The 18,746-nt window shown below is 39.0% G+C and overlaps 1 protein-coding gene across 1 annotated transcript; it reads right to left on the reverse strand.

Annotated features, from left to right (window-relative positions):
- Window positions 1-2,496: 2,496 nt before the first annotated feature.
- Window positions 2,497-3,538, reverse strand: LOC148008411 (uncharacterized). Its single transcript, XM_087674253.1, has one exon. The coding sequence runs from the start codon at window positions 3,527-3,529 to the stop codon at window positions 2,924-2,926; it is 606 nt and encodes a 201-aa protein (XP_087530379.1). The 5' UTR covers window positions 3,530-3,538; the 3' UTR covers window positions 2,497-2,923.
- Window positions 3,539-18,746: the final 15,208 nt, after the last annotated feature.

The raw sequence follows: 18,746 nt of genomic DNA on the forward strand, positions 1-18,746 counted from the left end.
TACTAGTTGGCAAGGCATACACTTCATCACATAATTCTTTACACCTCTCCATGATCCTTTTTAGTGAAAAATTTTGCTAATTTTATCATGGATCTTAAATACTCCACAATATCTAGTTGTAGGTGAAGAATGCAACTTCTCTATAAATTTTCGCCTAAAAGAAGTAGAGGGAATAACAATCCTGCCATTAAGCTAAATGAGGCCATTTTAAAGCTAAAAATGTGAGTTTTTTCTATAAAGCCTTGCTACTAAAATATATGATTGAGATCATCATATAGAAGGTAGGCATCGTGTATCTCTTTAATCCAATTACTATGTAGCTCAATCATATAGGTGAAACCTTGTATACCCACATCCTTGAAAGAGAATCAGCTACTATATTGTATTTGCTCCATTTTACTCTAAAAATATACTTCGCTCATGATAAGATCAAATTTACCTCCCTCTAATTTAGTCAAAATCTTGTCACAATCCATAATATACTCAAGAACAAGGCATTTAAAAATTATGGGCTAGTTATCAGTTTGAAGAAAAGTTTAACTTTTTGCATTTTACTCTATAAGCAAGAATCCAATGTAAAAATTACAAATAATAATACAAAGGTTTGAAAAGGGTTGTCTTTGTTGCTTTCACATTGTGCTTTAAGAAGATATTAGATGAACCAGATGATAATAAATAAGTAAGGAATATGCTTTTAAATGTCTAATAGTGTGTTAGTATATTGTGTTTAGAAAGTTAAAGAAAACCATGTTTGACTATGAAGCAAGCAATCGTCTTTTTCCAATGGAAAATGATTGATGGATGGGTAGACTCGATAAGTTAGATGTTTTTCTATTATCACACACCATTTTAGTGAAATGGAAAATGAGATTTTGCCTTACAAACAAAGGGATCCCTCTCGTCTCTCACTCATTATGAACCATGTCTAGTGATTGACTTGCTCTCGATCTCCATGGATTACAATGAGATCATCTTGCTTGAGCATTAGAATGCTATTAGAGATTGTCGGTTCTTTAGGAAACTTTAAGTCAATCCTCATGGGTCGAGGTCAAGAACTTTCCTATGAGGTAGACCTATAGCCCCCCATGTAAACGAAAGTCCAACTATTCCTATGGAGTGTAGATGATGGTAGTTGGGCTGATAGACCATGGACGACTACAGAGCATTGCCTTTTGCAATTAAGTGATACATATGTTATAGCTAGGTACTAACTACATGATCATTTTCTTTATTACATAGCAACCCATGTAAACGAAAGTCCAACTATTCCTATGGAGTGTAGATGATGGTAGTTGGGCTGATAGACCATGGACGACTACAGAGCATTGCCTTTCGCAATTAAGTGATACATATGTTATAGCTAGGTACTAACTACATGATCATTTTCTTTATTACATAGCACCCATAATCCATATGTAAAATATATGATGAAAATAAAACATACACCTTTAATCCTCCAATCGGATATGAGAGTTATTAGGCATCTTGATATGAGATATCACTTTCTAATGGAACTTATTGGAAGGTGATATGCAATCTTACATTACATTTCTAGCATCATTATGTAATAACTTTCAATACCGATGCACTTCGCACCTTAAGCACAAAATTTCCATGCAAATCCTAATGGTATTTTCTAGAGATGGATGAAGGATAATAGGTATGACATTACTACAAAGGATACACATTGTCTTATGATGTACATACTTAATGAACATTTATAACTAAATATTTCCTATCTTCAACATGAAAAAATTAAAAATAATCAAGCCTCTTTGAAGGTGGATGTTACTAATAAGTAGGATAATCACATAAAGGCATTCTATATCAAGACAATGTACTTATAATTTGTCAAGATAGACTCATTGTGCTAAACATAGGTGCATATTTGTGACGTATAAGTTCCCAAAATGTTCTAGGTATTTGGGGGACTCTCACATTCTACACCTACAACATTTGATACACCTTGTAAAAATATACTTGTAACATTTCAACCTGTCTTTACTCTTGTGTGCATGTTCTCTCTTGTTGTGTTGACATCTACACTCATATGATCTCACTCTCTCAAAATTTCCACACTAATGGTGGTTGGCCCTCTATTCCTATATCCAAGTAATTCCTTTTTTCGAAGTCTCAAGGACTATTATCGAACTCATAGTATTCATAACCAATGACCATAATGCCTTGCTCTTATCTTACTTAATCCATTGAGAAAGAAATTCCTAAGTTATGAACCTAGTATCTTGGAAGTATCTAGTAGCCTTAGCAACCTACCAAAGTATGAACAACTAGACTGAAATTAATCAAAACTAATTCTCCCGGAGCTTTACGTTCCACAAAATTTCAAAGGACACTGTCGAGCAACTTAGTGATAACAAAGTTGTGATTGCTTTGAATATAATATTCATATATACAAAGTTCTCTTCCATGAGATTAATAGATTGAATTCCAAATATTCTGGTTCATCTAATTTTCTAATGTGTAAGTGAACAAAGATTAAGGTGTCATCGGAATGTTAGATGAATAGGGACTACTCCTTGTGCTCTTCAAGATTCGAGGGGAAATCGAATCTAGCAGAGCTCGCCTTAGGTGTTGTGGCATGACTAATCTTTGAGCATCTTAGAAACACTCCCGATGGCCTAGTCCTATTAAACACATTGCAGTTTAGATATGAAGAATGCTAACACACATGTACACACTACGTCTAGCAATGTCATGTGCCGATTCCCAAGTTTACACACAACAGAAGGCTCCTGAGTTTGGCTGTGTGCTAATGTATATGATAATGTGTATGATGCTGATAATGTTGGAGATCCTTGTTAGCCGGCTGCTAAATTTGCTAAAACTGCAGTAAGCATTGGACAGCTACCACAGTAACAGTATATGCCACTTCCGGTGTCAGTGATGGAGGTCACGGCGGTACTCATGCGCCCGTGGCTGTTTCTGCTGCACGAGGAGGGGCCATGCATATAAGTACTGGCAATGGTGGAGCATCAACAACGTCGTTAGTATTATTCGGAGCGCAAGGCCACAGTCGAAGCTGCCAGAAGTAGGTGGCAATGACGAGGAAAGTGCCAATTGCAGCAGAGGTGATAGACACGACGATGGGAAGAATTGCAGAAGAAGAAGAAGAATTATAAAGGGAGGCGCATGCAAATGCGAGGACAAGAGCGAGGACGCAAGCTCGGGCGAGGGCCATCATGATCTTCTCTAACCTCTCCACTTCTCGCCTATCAGTACTGTAGCTTATATAGCCGTTATGTGTGCTGCAGTTTGCTTCGATATATGCGACGAGGCCGCAGACGGAAAGGTAGAAGGAGGCGGAGTTGAAGCAGAAGAAGAGGACGGGGAAGAGCAGGCAAGAATAGTAGTACTGGGCGAGGTTGCAGTTATAATTACTGCCAAGCTGCACTAATTCAGGAGAAGAGTAGCCGGCATACGTCAATGCTGCCACAGAGAAGAACAGGTTGCCGTAAATGGATGGTAGCTTGAGCCGCTGCTGATTCTCATGAATATGGTCATGATCCATCGTCGAGAAAGCATATGTGTTGGTGGGTGATTTGTGTGTGTGACTAGTCGTGATTGCAGGGTGTCCATTATATGTAAGCTCTCTCTCTCTCTCTCTCTCTCTCAGCTTGCGTGTCCGGATAGGACTTCTCCCCTCACGCCTAGGACATGAGCGGACCAGTATTACCCTTCCATCCAGCTTCCCCTCTCCATCTGTTAATCTCTCATTCGTTATAGGAAAAAGTATATATATTCGTCTAGTCTCTAGACACCCCGGAAGATCAAAGGTCTAATTCATGCAAAGAACCCTAAACCTTCAATTCTTATCAAACATTAATTTGCAGCTCCCATTAGAACTTAAAGTATTATGAATCCCTTTACCTCTGGATTTTCTCATACTCTAAAACCATAAGCTTTTTCCTAGGAACATTCCTATCCCTTCTCATGCCTCATCCAATAAGTGAGCACCTCTCTCCCCATCTAAAATGAATGAATCACTTAACTTTCCCTCGTCATCTCCACCTAATCATAAGGAAGTACCATAATGCATTTCTTCAATGACTTAAAGAACATCAAGTAGTCAACACCCTTCTAGATAAGTAAGCATGCATCTTCCCTTTCCAATTTTGTATGCCATGTCATCCCCAAAAGTATATCTTACCATGTACTCTTTCGTACTAGAATATATTTTATCATCCATTACAAGTCCTTTCAAAGTTGGAGAGTAAGTAAATAATAGTATCCTTTGTATAGGAAAGAAATGTGAAGTAATGTCAAACATATTACTTTCTCATTCTCTTTAGACCAACAAAATAATCTATGGAGGTGTACTCCACAACCTTTTGGGTTGTTTCTCATGTTTTCTCAAAAAGCGTCTCCTTATACTTTGAGGCTTGAAGAATACAAGGAGAGTAGCTATCAACATTCCTATGACACCTTAATCTTTGTTTAGTTACATGTTCGAAAAAACTACTTTGATATAGGAATGGAGAGCCAACCAATGTTAGTGTGGAAATTTTGAGGAGAAGTAATATATGAGTGTAAGTGGGCAAGACAACAAAAGAAGACGAGGTGAATGTGCACATAAGAGGAGAGAAATGTTGAAATGTATTTGCTACGTTTTTATAAGGTGTATGTAATGTGCTCGACTGAGGAGCCCTCATCGGCATAATCTAGTGGTCCATTGAGAGACTTTTTGTAAGAGATGCCACCCAATAGTCCTTAGAATAACATGGGGTTTGTCACCTAGATTATCTCAAGTCCACTTTGCAGTGAAAGGTTCATCAACCTAAATCCAATTCCTAATTCAGTACTAATGTCACCCAAGAACTTAACTTTAGTAGTGGTCCTTGAGCCACTATATTCACAAGTCAACTCAACCCAAAGCAAATCAATACCACACTTGGTTCATAGTAAGTGAAAGATGAGGGGGATCAAATCACATCGACCTCTCTATCCATAGAGTATATAGTCTCAACTCCATTCCCCTAAAATGGCATTGATTAAGGCCTAAAACAACAAAGTAGGCAGTCATGCATTCAATTCTTTTCTAATCACATCACCTTGAAGGAAAACTCTTGGCTCACCAAGACCACCTACCATCCATAGGACGGATCCGACAGGGATCTCACCCTCCCGCATTCCTCAGGGGTTTGTTTTAGTTATCTAATTATCTTAATACATTTAGGTTTGGCATGCAAATAAAACTTTCTTAATAAGCTATTAATCAGTAGTTCTTTCATGTAAATTATGTCACATACACAAACAATAGCAAAGAAATCTTTTGAAGCAGTTATAAAACTATGTACTTGTCTTGCATCTTCTCCAAAGTGCAATGCCAATCTGGCATTCCATCCCTTAATTTGAGACGTGTGTCCAATCTTAGACACACGATCCACCAATCCATCCTTATCTAGTATCAAGGCCTTCCAAGAAATCCATCTTGGGTCATGTAGGGGTTATGCCAGTCCTCGAAAGATCTAAGGGATTTATGGCCAGATCCCCCTAGCATCCTTGTCACCTTCTAGCTTAACGTCCTCCCTATGGAGTGACCTCTCATACCTACGATTAGTCCTAACCTCTAGCACAATTAAATAGCCCCTTGATGAAGGGCTCTCACTACTAATCTTGGAGGAAGTTTAGTGTGTAATCAAAATATCCATCCATGAGGGCACAAGAACTATCGTGATAATATAGAGCCAAGCAATTAGCCTATGCTCAATAGCTAGAAAAGCATTTCTTTTCCATAATATCAATCTGTTAGTTACTTTTGAATACTCTATAAAAATCTCGTGGAAGTTATTATATGTATATCCTCTTCATCACATGCATTCAAGGCCTATTTATAAATATTCTTATCTATGAATTTTTTCTAAATAAAACATAACCCTTTTCTATTTAATTTGTAAATAATACATTTATATTACACCCTTTTGTATATAAAAAATGTATAAAAATATTATTTTAAAAATATCTTATTTTGAACCTACATGATACACATATATATTCATGTGTAACTTACCTGAGATGAAAATTAATCACTTAGCTTGGATAGCAAGACTATCTCTTTCACAAAATAACTAGTATTTCCTTTAAAGACAATTCAATAACCCAAAATACATCCCTTGTCTTATGCTTTGCAAATGGAGATGCAATCTATAATAACTTATCCTTCCATTAAAGTGCAATTTCAAGGTGATGCATACCAATCACATAATGGAGTAACATGTTTTTCTTCAACCATTACAAGATATAGGCCTTATACCGACGTTAAAAGTGACGAAAATATTAATAAAAAAAATTTGCCCCCTGTCGTCACAAAAAGCGTTGTTATTGGCGACGCCATAGAACAATCCATATTAGTGTCGTTATCAGCCGACGCAAATGTAATGTTGATACTGATGCAAATAGCGATGCTGATAACAACGCTAATAGCGACACATGTAGTAAATTTATGACGCTAATAGCGACAGTAACATGGATTTTTTTTTTGTCTACGTGCTTTATTTGGGCCATAAAAAATAGTTTCATAAATGTGTACAATGCTCGTGTAAATAAAGACAAAGTGTACTTAAATCATAACACTGATACATGAAATAAATACATGATTGCATAATGAAAGCGACTGGTACAATTATGGCAAGATATTACTACTACATAGAAAATGTCTACACAGATCACATGACCAAAAAAGAAGGGTGTATGAGCTCTAGGGATCCAAGGAGGGCGAGCTATAGATCATCGCCATCCGAAACCTCGTCTCGCCCGCAAAGGAGTATCGAACGGACTTTGCAAAAAAAGAAATAACTACACATTCTAATTAAACAAGGTAACTACGGACAAGAAAGATGAGTGACTTACAGGGCCGCCGCGTCCATACAATCGGTTGATCAATGCATTGAGACTGTGCCTCTCTGCATATCGAGTCTCAAGGCCAGTCAAATCGTGATTTGTAATGGAGTGCTGCAAAGAAAACAAAATACAAGTGTTAGAAACACGATTGTTAGTACAAAGGATCAAGAAAAGCAAAAGAAAAACTTATAAAGTCCTCCAGATATGTCATGTGGCCGCCACTCCCAAGATGATGGACCACTTCAGCCTCCAGTCGTGTCCTCATCGCCTCGTGCTGCTAACTCCAATGTCCTTGGAGAATCTGTAGCCTCCTCCCTGAGTCGGCACCAGTTGTCCGCATCTAGCCACTCGGGCTTTGCAGCCCCACTCTTGAGTACCTTGCGTGCGTCCAATCGTCTGTGTGACATATATGCATGCATCCACTTCATCATCCGGACCGTAGAAAACCTATCTGCTATGGCTGGTACAAGAAACTCCTCATGCAAGGATGCTACTATGTAGTCCTTTCTCCCCTCCGGTATTTTCCTCCAATGATCCAAGACATGCTGCCGAAAAACTTGTTGGCAGAACTCTCTCATGTGAACAATCATCCTCATCCCCTCATCATTCACGATGATGGCTCCTGACCTATCATTTACAAGGTAGGCATACCCCTCTGGGGTATGCCTAAGATGGGTCCTCTCCCACCTACGACCACGCTCCTGGGCATATCCAAGAGATCCCTGTACATCTGGTATACCAACCAGGGTAGTATCTATCAGAGTAGCACCCATAGGGGTACCACCTACTACGGATAGTTGAGCAAAAGCTGGAGTGAGTGGAATACACACCCCCATAGGTATGACAAATCCCGGAAGTGATGCAACTTTAGTAGAACGATGAGACGGAGATACCGCGTCCGTGTCTCCACAACAACCATCTGAGCCATGCTCTCTGGAACCGCCACACGAGAGCAAGTAGTAGCACATGTATCCCAAGCCGACCGTAGGCTCACTACATCCGGATCTTTGCAGCATCCCCCTGAAGCATTCCCTCCGTCTAGCCCAAGTCTGGAGCATCGACCTCGTCTGCTCAAAACTGAAGCATCAGATCGCGCCGAAGTAGATCTAATAGAGCGGCCTGACGGTGTCCGAGACAACTCTTGGTCCGCCATGTCTCTGAATCTCGCCATCTGATCTGGAGACATGCGCGTGAAGATCTCCTGCAGCTCCTCATTGCTCATCTCTCGACTCATCTTGATGATCTAAGTATCCACAAAGGTCACCTGTACAAACAAAAAATGATGTTAGCATAATCAATTTAAATCATACAAAGCACGGTAATTTAAATCTTTAAAAAATGATATTACTTAAAATGCATATATTATGTACCCTTATAAGCGATTCGTCAACGAATTGAGTAGGTGGATGCTCCAAGTATGAAGTATCCTATGGTCCCATGTCAATCTCCTGACACAACTCGACATACACTGGAAGGTCAATAGACATGTCACCACAAAAGGATGAGTCCATCTCATTCTCAAAGAATTTTATGTATTTCCATCATTATTACCCGATGCTGGCTCCTCTACATGCTCCAAGATTTCGGTGGCCTCCACTCCTTGCAATATCGATCTCTCTATTTGCATCTTGTCCTCATCTATGCTCAGAACATTGCTTTGATCATATACTCTCGCACTTTGGGGAGCTGAAGGTATAACATAACACCATCGAGGTTGTTGGGGGTTTGGATAGAAGATTACATGTTCACAATCATGTACAAGAGAGATTTAACTATTGTGACATGTACCATGTCGTAATACAATTAAAAAACAAATGAGTTCATGAACTTGTTCACAATGGGCCGGCAACACAAAGGTGACATGCAAATCCATCATTTTTTTCGGAATCTATTTCGAGAAGTCCAGATGGACCTCGTCGAACTATTGCTCTAGCTCCTTCAAGTACCACTTTGAACCACAGCACATCGAATAGTATCATAGAGAAGCTACGGTAATCCACCGTAACAATACTTTGCAAGTTTCCAAAATACTCCATCTCATCTATAACCATGTTTGGATCTGTTACTCGTCATCGGCTCTCTTGCTTTAACCTTGCCATGATACCACAGTCTGTTGTGGAGCGTATTTTGTCAATACGCTCCACGCGAAAATGCCATCTGTGTGACCACGCTGCATTATATATTTTGTATTGTACATTGAAACACTCAATTAGTTGTCGCATATAAAATATAGATACGACAAACCCTAAACACGTCATCACCTTTGGCCTACATTCCCTTGAGAATTCCCACTCCTCGGTTGAGACCTCCGCCTCTTCGTGAGACGCTACAGCCAAAGCTCCATGCAACCATCGTGTTGACATAAAGCGTGGCATCTCCTCCATGCCCTGGGCATATTACTATATCAAAATTCAGATTGTGCTTCCTCTCGATCTTGCCTAGCTTGCTGGTACCTAGTGAGCCACGTCTCCATAGAGGCATGGTGCAATATAAAAAAGTGATTCACTTTCTCCTCCATTGCAGCATCTATTTTTTTTTCTACCCCATTTCCAACCACCACATCTCTGGTCAGTCTATCATCATCCTTCAACGACCATAGCATACTATTGTCTGAATCCACCACATTTCCAACCACCACATCTCTGGTCAGTCTATCATCATCTTTCAGCGACCATAGCATACTATTGTCTAAATCCACCGTTGGTAACCATTGTGAAATATGCACTAGTGCCTCAGACACCAACCAACCTTCAGCCATGCTACCTTTTGGCCGAGCTCGTTGTCGCACAAAGCCTTTCAAGGTTTTCATGAAGCACTCTAAGAAGAACATCCATTGTGTATGGACAAGTCCAACAATCTCCACTTCATCTACAAGATGCATAAGAAGGTGGATTTTTATCGTGAGCATGCTGGTAGGCAAGTATTTCTCAAAGAGACAAACCGTCTCCACTACTCCTTGCCTCACAGATTCAATAGAGGATGTCTTAATTTCCTTCTGTGAGATCCATTACACTAAAGTCGACAACCTGTAAATTGCCCCATATATTTCTGGAGTAAGGCATCTTGCGATCGCGATCAATAGTACAAACTGCCAGAAATGAGAAAACATTATGAACAATGACTACACTCCAAACAACAAAATATGTAGGCCACTTACAATCCATTCATAGTACAAACTTGACATATCTTATGCCAATCATGGAATTTTAGCCTTAATAATTGGTCATCTTTAGAAAATGCAAACATGAGAGAACGCATCATACCCATCGGAGTGCGGATAGACTTGACTATTTGCTTCACAATGCACTCTTCTTTAGTGGAAAAAAACCCAAGGAGCACAAGGTAGTTGCAAGCGACCATCAACACTTAACTACGGCCAAAGCGCCTCCATCTTACCTACCTCCTTCAAATCCATTCGTGTCCCTATAGTGTCTCTCTTTCCTGTGATGTGGTCCCATAGCAAGCTACCCACGTTCTTGAAAATATACATGGGATCTAATAAGTGGTTGATCTGTAAGTGGGTTCAATATGGCAACTCGTAGAAAACTGAGAACCGTCGCATTCCATTTGGATGTGACTCCATGTGGACAATTTTCAACTCGTACTAGCTTTGGGCATGCATACATGTTGGAGTTCGTCCAAGAAAACCTTCCCTGAGTTTATGACCCTCTAGCAAGAAAGCGGCATGTCCTTGATATACCATCTTCTTCATGGTTCGTGACCTTCAAGAGTCTAACTGTGGCCCACACAATGGACATGCATGATAACGTGAGGTAACCAGACCTATCCCAAGATCTCTATCCAGTGAATACAAACTTGAACGAGCTATGATAGATATTACCAATGAGAACGGAAGCCTAATTACTTGAGCACTCTCCAAATCCCGGAAATTTATGCATTGTCCACATGAGAATGGCTCGAGTATTGGAAGACTGTTGACCATCGTGCTTGCTCATATCTTGCACGAGGACCCCCTCCTCCCACAAAATCTTAAGCTCATTGACTAATGGACAAAGATACACATCCATAATTTTTGACTTTGTAGCAGCCGAGAACGAGTAAGCTAAGGATGGGATGTCCTTTCTTCGTAGAAAGCCATGGAGGGATATTGTAGTTGACAAGGACTATAGGCCATACACTGTAAGAAGTTGAGCGTAGACCGAATGGGTTCACGCCACCCATTGCAAGACCAAGCTGAAGATTCCTTGGCTCTCGGGCAAACCCTAGGAAGGTAGAGCCAATATGGATCCATGTGCATGAATCCATTGATATTTATTGAGCTCCATATGTGGATCTATTCTACGCATGCCACGTTGTCAAGCTCGCCATGCCGGACGTACGAAACATGTGGTTTATGTGGGGGATAAGAGGAAAGTGTTTAAGAACTTTTTGAGGGATGGTTTGCTCTTGCAAGTCCTGTCGATACCTGTGAGAACCACACTTTGGACATGTCTCCATAGTCTCGTATTCTTCTCGAAATAAGATGCAATCGTTGATACATGCATGGATGATGTTGTAGTCCATGCCAAGCTTTCATAAAACATGTCATACATCATCACGAGACTCAGGCATGGTATTTGCAAGTGATAATATATGATACTTCAATAACCTTAAAAAAATCATAAAACACCTTAAAAAAGCACAAATGTTTTTAATGATAGTGCCAAAAAGAAATCAATGAAGCGTACATACAAGGTACCTGATTAACTTGGTCACACTCGTATCGCTCCACTCATATTTTGCTTGCACACTTAGGAGTGCAAGCAGTGTCTTGAGGCAAGATACTCGGCACCCATCATATAATGGTATGGATACTTCCTCTCTAAGTGGATCAGAAGTGTCGACATCCATGGGAATCAATGCGTCGATTATTGCCTCCATCTCAGGCTCCAAGATTATAGGTAAGTCTCGAAAGCTGTCTGTCTCCTCTGGTATTGATAGTATAGATTGGGTAGTACCTTCCAAGTGGTGGATTGGCTCAGTCACTCCTTCCATTGCACGCCCACGAACTCTTCTAATTTTCCGCAAAGGGTGCACTCCTCCTTGGGATGAGACGTCACCTCCCTAGATAGAAAATTTGCCAGCCACACCCAATATTTTTGTATATGGTATTCAATTAGCTTGCGAATACAATGCATGATTGATATTAACTTTTCTTACCGTTTGCTCAAAATCCAAGATCGTCTGATCAATGATCTTAGATTGAAACTCGCCAAAGTGTCATACGTGTTCTATAGACAATCGATGTTTTTGTCTAATTGCCAGCTTACATTGAGAGCAAGGACATGGGACACACTAATTAAGATATGCCTCGCGATCTTGAACATCACGATCTTCATCGTTTTCCATTTTGTCTACGATTTTTTCTACGTCATGACAAACAATTTGTTTTTGTTATCATTCTTTTTTTCTTTCTTAAATTGTTTGAGAATGGATTTCTTCTCTTGTAACTCAGCAAAAATTAACGTATGTAAAGTCTCCACCCACCTACCCATAAATTAACGTATGTCAGAGTGTTTTTCATCTCGTGGTATTTCACCGAACCTTGCCACCACTCTCTCTTTGTTTTTTATCCATTCATTATCTCCTCTCCTTCCATCTCTCTCTCTCTTTTTCCCTTTCTTTATTATGCTGTATGTTTATTCTCTCTCTCTCGTTCCTTCTTCCTTTTTCTCTTCCTCCCCCTCTCTCATTTCCTTTAACAAAACATATCTCTCTCACAACAACAACAACAACTACAACAACAACAACAACAACAACAACAACAACAACAACAACAACAACAACAACAACAACAACAACAACAACAACAACAACAACAACTACTACTACTACTACTACTACTACTACTACTACTACTACTACTACTACTACTACTACTACTACTACTGCTACTCCTACTGCTACTCCTACTGCTACTCCTACTGCTACTGCTACTGCTACTGCTACTGCTACTGCTACTGCTACTGCTACTGCTACTGCTACTGCTACTGCTACTGCTACTGCTACTGCTACTGCTACTGCTACTGCTACTGCTACTGCTACTGCTACTGCTACTGCTACTGCTACTGCTACTGCTACTGCTACTGCTACTGCTACTACTACTAAACAACAATAAACAAGAAAATTTAAAAAAACTACTACTACTACAATAACAAAAAACAAGAAAACTACTATTACTACTACTAGTACTACTATTACAATCACGACTACGGAGACTACAACCACGACTATGACTACCTCAACAACAACAAACTAGAAGAGAAGAAATTAAACAACAACTACTACTATCACTACCACCTACTACTACTACGACTACCACAACAACAACAAACAAGAAAATAAGAAATTAAACAACAACTACTGCTACCGCTACCACTACTATGACAACCACAAAAAAAACAAATAAGAAAATAAGAAATTAATCTCCAACTACCACAACCACTACCACAACCACTACCACTACTACTACCACTACTACCACAACAACAACAAACAATAAAAAAGAAGAAGAAGAAATAAAACAATAACAATAATAACAACAATCTCTCCGTCCTTCTCTCTCTCTCTCCCTCTCTTTCTCTCTTTTTCTATTATGTTTAATGTTTTCTCCCTCCCTCTCTCTCTCTCTCTTGTTTCTTCTTTCCTTTTCTCTCTTCCTCTCCCTCTCTCATTTCCTCTCCCTCCCTCACCCTCACCCTCACCCTCACTCTCTCTTTCTCTCTTTCCCTATTATGTTTAATGTTTTTTTCCTCTCTCTCTCATTCCTTCTTTCCTTTTCTCTCTTCCTCTCCCTCTCTCATTTCCTCTCCCTCCCTCTCTCTCTCTCACTCTCTTTCTCTCTTTCCTTATTATCTTTAATGTTTTCTCCCTCTCTCTCTCTCTCTCTCATTCATTGTTTCCTTTTCTCTCTTCCTCTCCCTCTCTCAATACACATTATTTTTAACAAAAACAAGTTTAAAAAAAGGAGAAAACACAAAAACAAAGCAAGAAGGAACAATCCAGTCACCGTAAAGGCTCGAGGATGGATTCGATGGCTCCTCTTCGCGATAGCGGCTCCACTTCTCCCTCCGTACACTTCCTCCTCTTCTTCGCAAACGGCGGCGGCGGCGGCAAGAAGCTTTCCTTTTCCCTCGTTCTCTCTTTCTCTCTCTCTCCCTATCAAATGCAAGATGGATTTTTCTCTTCCTTTCGCTCTCTCTTTTGTATACTCGCGCAAAATAACGTGCTCGGGTTTCGGCCCGCGTTTTTTTCGTCTAAGCACTGTCGCTATTAGCGTCGCTATTTGCGTCACATTTGCAACACTAATAGCGATGCCACAATTTTGCGTCGGAATGCGCCGTTGCTATGCCTCCATATCCTTGTAGCGAACCTTTTTCTTTACGTCACAAAGTTTCCTTTAAATGGTTGAACAATTTATTAAACTCTATCCTTGCATTATTGTATTGAGTGATATCTATTCTACCTTTCCTTGGATAAAGAAAATTCTCTATAGCATGATCAACTTTGGTAGTACTTAGCAATATGAGTTGGTACTTTATAAGGTAATTTTATGCACACTCTTTACACTTCAATTTTTATGAACACCCCTCATTTCTATGCAATATACTAAAGATATGACTTATGAAATTAAATTAGGACCATATGACAACCATGATTAGGGCGCCCTTGGGCTTGAAAAGTTTATAATGTGGGTGTAATGGCCATCATAGTCACAGATGAGTGCTTGGCATTTGATATGATCCTCTTGGGGACCATCACGCGCTCCAAGCTCAGTATGCTTTTTCTTGAAGCATAACAATATATGTGCTTATTCTTTGCTTGTACACTTGGAGAAGTACTCGGGTAAGTTACTCATGAATATATGTATGCATCACGTGGGTTCAAAATAAGGTGTTTTTAAAATGCCATTTTTATTGATTTTTTACATATAGAAAGGTATAATATAGAGGGGTTATGTACAGATTGAATAGAAAAGGGTTATGTTTTATTCAAGAAAAGTTCACAGATAATGATATTTATAAATAGACCTTGAATGCACATGATGTAGAGTATATATATATAGTAACTCCTCGAGTAGTATCCACTTCCTCAATCTCTTTCTTTCTATCTATCTCAAACTTCTTCCTTCATGTCCATCTCTATCTCTCTCTTTCTCTATCCCTATCTCTCTCTATGTTCTCTCTCCTTCTTTTTCTTCTTCTTCTTCTCACTTTTCTTACTCCTCTTCCCTTTCCTTCCTTCTACTCTTTCCCTCCCCTCTTATTTTCTTCCCTTCTTCTACTTCCTCTTTCTCTTTACTTCTTCTCTCCTCCTTTTCTTATCTTCCTACTCACTTCTCCTATAACTCCTTTCTCCTCCTCTTCTCTTCTCTTCTCTTCTCCTTTTCTCCTCCTCCTACTCTCTTCTTCTTCCATCCTTCTCCTCCTCTTCTCCTCTTCTCCTCTTACCCTTCCTTTCTCTCTCTCTCTCTCTCTCTCTCTCTCTCTCTCTCTCTCTCTCTCTCTCTCTCTCTCTCTCTCTCTCTCTCTCTCTCTCTCTCTCTCTCTCTCTCTCTCTCTCTCTCTCTCTCTCTCTCTCTCTCTCTCTCTCTCTCTCAATAGTAGCAATTGGCACAATCTTTTAAAGAACAAGAGGGCTAGCTAATATTATTAAGGATTATTTAGCCTTATTAAGGCTACTAGTCGGTCGATGCTACTCTTCACTGTCCCTCATATTGACTATGATATCCCTGACATTGTTGTTGATCATGCAATTGTGCGGTGGTTTGATTTCTTTGAGGCAAAGATGGTGACAAATTCAAGGAGAGGGTGGCATTCAATTTGATGGCAGTTGTTGATGGTAAGGTTTGTCTATTCGACTTTTTTTCTTCTCTTTTTTCTATGCTTTATGACTAAGGTAAAATCTTAAATTCCACTCCCTCCTAAGCCAAAGTTCATGTGGAGAGGGGGGGGAGGGGAAACATTACATTGTATCCAATATTGTAGCTATGGTATGTGAGGGTCCCCTAAATATCTAGAACTTATCAAGAACTTATATTAAGATTTTACTCTACACATACATACCTACCTTTACAAATCATAAGTGTGTTGTCTTAAAATGGAATGCATTTATGTTATAATACTATCTAGTAATATCTACTTTTAAAGAGGTTGCTATAATGAGGGTGTATTTTACATTAGTTTCAATATACACCAAAAAACATGAACTTATAGACCACTATATTTCCCGTCATCCATCGAGACTTGGTGTTAAGGCCACAAGGAGTGGTAGAGAATGTACATCACTCCATATAGCATAACACAATGCATATCCTTTATAGGTAAATTTTTTGCTTAAGGTGAGAAGTGTGTTGGTATTCAAATTTCTTGACTTTTAGTGATTTTCAAAGTAGGAATGTAATCTAAGATTACATGTCATCTTTCAACAAGCTCCATTTGAAAGTAAAATCTCATACCAATATGTCTAACTCTCATATCCAGTGGAGAATTAAAACTGCATGTCTTTCTTTTATTATATATTGTACATATGCGTGGTGTGTGATTAGAAAGTTATATGAACTTAATCATGCACTCTTTTCACGTATATGGTTGTCTATATCTAGCCCAAGGGATAAGCGCTCTTGCAAATTTGAATGTACAAACTACATTAACCAATTAAAAGCCACACACATATACACATGTATGTATATATGTATGTATAATAAATACAAAACAAGAGCCTATAAGTATAGTAGACTCTCATGGGAAATACTCTCACTACAATATATATACATGATCATATCAATGTTTAAAGAAACATAACTATTAATACAAAAAATTTCATATGTCATCGCTAAAAAAGTCAATATATGCATCTCTATAGATCTATCACTATTTGTGTTGCTATTTGCATCACTATATATAGCATTATATATAGCAAGACAAATATTGATGCATGTAGTGATAGTGCATTATATATAGCAAGACAAATATCGATGCATGTAGTGATAGTTTGCAATATAAATAGGAATGATTGCAAAGAAAAGAAATGGGTGGTAGGGCATGTAGCCTTGTCACCCTTCTAGCCACATGTACTTAAAAATATTCCATAAATCATTTATGAATTGAATATACATCTATTATCCAAAAACATATATCATGAGATGGTAGAAAGAAGGAGTCCATTGATTAAATTTTTAAATAAGTATAATATCAAGATGAAATTTCATAGGACTACATGGACTGATAGGGAAGAAAATTAAAATAGAGAAGTGTATCCATAAATACTGAAAAATGTGAGTTTATACAAAGGGTGAGAAATGTATCTAAAAAACGCTACATAGAAAGAGTCTGCATGGAGCATAGGGCTAAAAAAGGGAGGGATGCATGCTCCATAAATCTAAGCAACTGCTATAGCTCCTCACCATTTAAAATCTTATCTCGACAAAACAAATCATTGAATGGACCGTGTAATATAAATAACCAAAGATTAATCTAGAGTACATAATGCACGACAAGAACTACAAACTAGAAACATGAAAGAGGCATGCCTTATCGAACTGCCATGAGCATATAATCTATTGATGAGTGCAATAAGACCATGTCTTTTTGCATATTGAGCCTCCAATTCTATGGGGTTGTGATTTTTGATTGAGTGATGCAATAAAAAAGACAAATTAGCATTGTTAGAAATAAGGTAATTAATACAAGTATATAAAATAAGATAGTGAACATGACTAATAGAGAACTTACAAAGTCCTCCAAATAATTCTTGTGATTGCCACTCCTAGGATGGTGCATAACTCCTACCTCCAAATGTGCCCTCCCTGCTTGCCTATTGCCACCATTGCCCTAGAGAGTGCAGGGTTCTTCTTGAGTCCTTCAATCCTTTGGGTCCAACCACTTGGCCTTTGATGCACTACTCTTGACTACATTACACACATTTGATTATCTATGTTACATATACACATGCATATAATCAATCATCTATCCAGTGGAGAATCGATTAGCTAGTGTAGATACAGGAACCTCTTAGAGTAAGGATGATATCACATAGTCCTTGCTCTCCAATGATCTAGTATATTGTGTCTAAAAAATTTGTGGATACTGACTCCCTCATATGTGCAACCATCCTCGTCCCCTCATCATTCATAAGAACAATACTGGTTTTCTCATACATTAAGTACCTATACCTTGATAGAGTGCATCTAAGGTATTCCCTCTTCTAATTAGAACTACACTCTTGGGCATAACTAGAAGACCCATGTATATTTGGTATACCTACAAGGATGACACCTTTCAAAGTAGCACTCAATAGAAGTACCATCTACAAAGACGATTGAGTAGAACTTGGCATCACAGGAGTGGACGTGTCTATAAGTATAACAAATCCACTTGATGGATGTAATGGGGACTATCCATCACTATCTTCACAATATGCACCTAAGCCACTCTCTCTAGAATTGATATGAAAGCAAGGAGTAGCGATTGAATATGGAATCACAACATCTTGATCTCTATAGTACTTCCAAAGCCACCCCTAGAAGAAGGAGAAGAGAAATTCTATAGTTTCCCAAGGTATCCACCACAACCACCACCTCCACTAGTCGAGTTAGGCATCCCAAAGTCTCCCTCCATAGCCAGCCTAGAGCATTGACTCTACCTATTGGAAATTGACGTGTTGGAGCATGCCGAGGCAGAACACATAGAACACCTAGATGTCGATCAAGACAACTCCTAGTCTCCTATGTCCCTGAAGTGTGCTATCTAATCCAAAGAAAAATGTGTGAAGATCTCTTACAGCTTCTCATCTCTATATTTTTGGGGCTAATCCTACTCTCTAGACTATTTATAGTGATTTTCACAGCCAGAAAAAGATGTTAGCACAATAAATATAAGGATGAGAGT

Source organism: Lygodium microphyllum, unplaced genomic scaffold (genome assembly GCF_053477565.2).
Source record: "Lygodium microphyllum isolate KBCC unplaced genomic scaffold, Lygodium_microphyllum_v1.1.10 scaffold_148, whole genome shotgun sequence".
Taxonomy (NCBI): domain Eukaryota; kingdom Viridiplantae; phylum Streptophyta; class Polypodiopsida; order Schizaeales; family Lygodiaceae; genus Lygodium; species Lygodium microphyllum.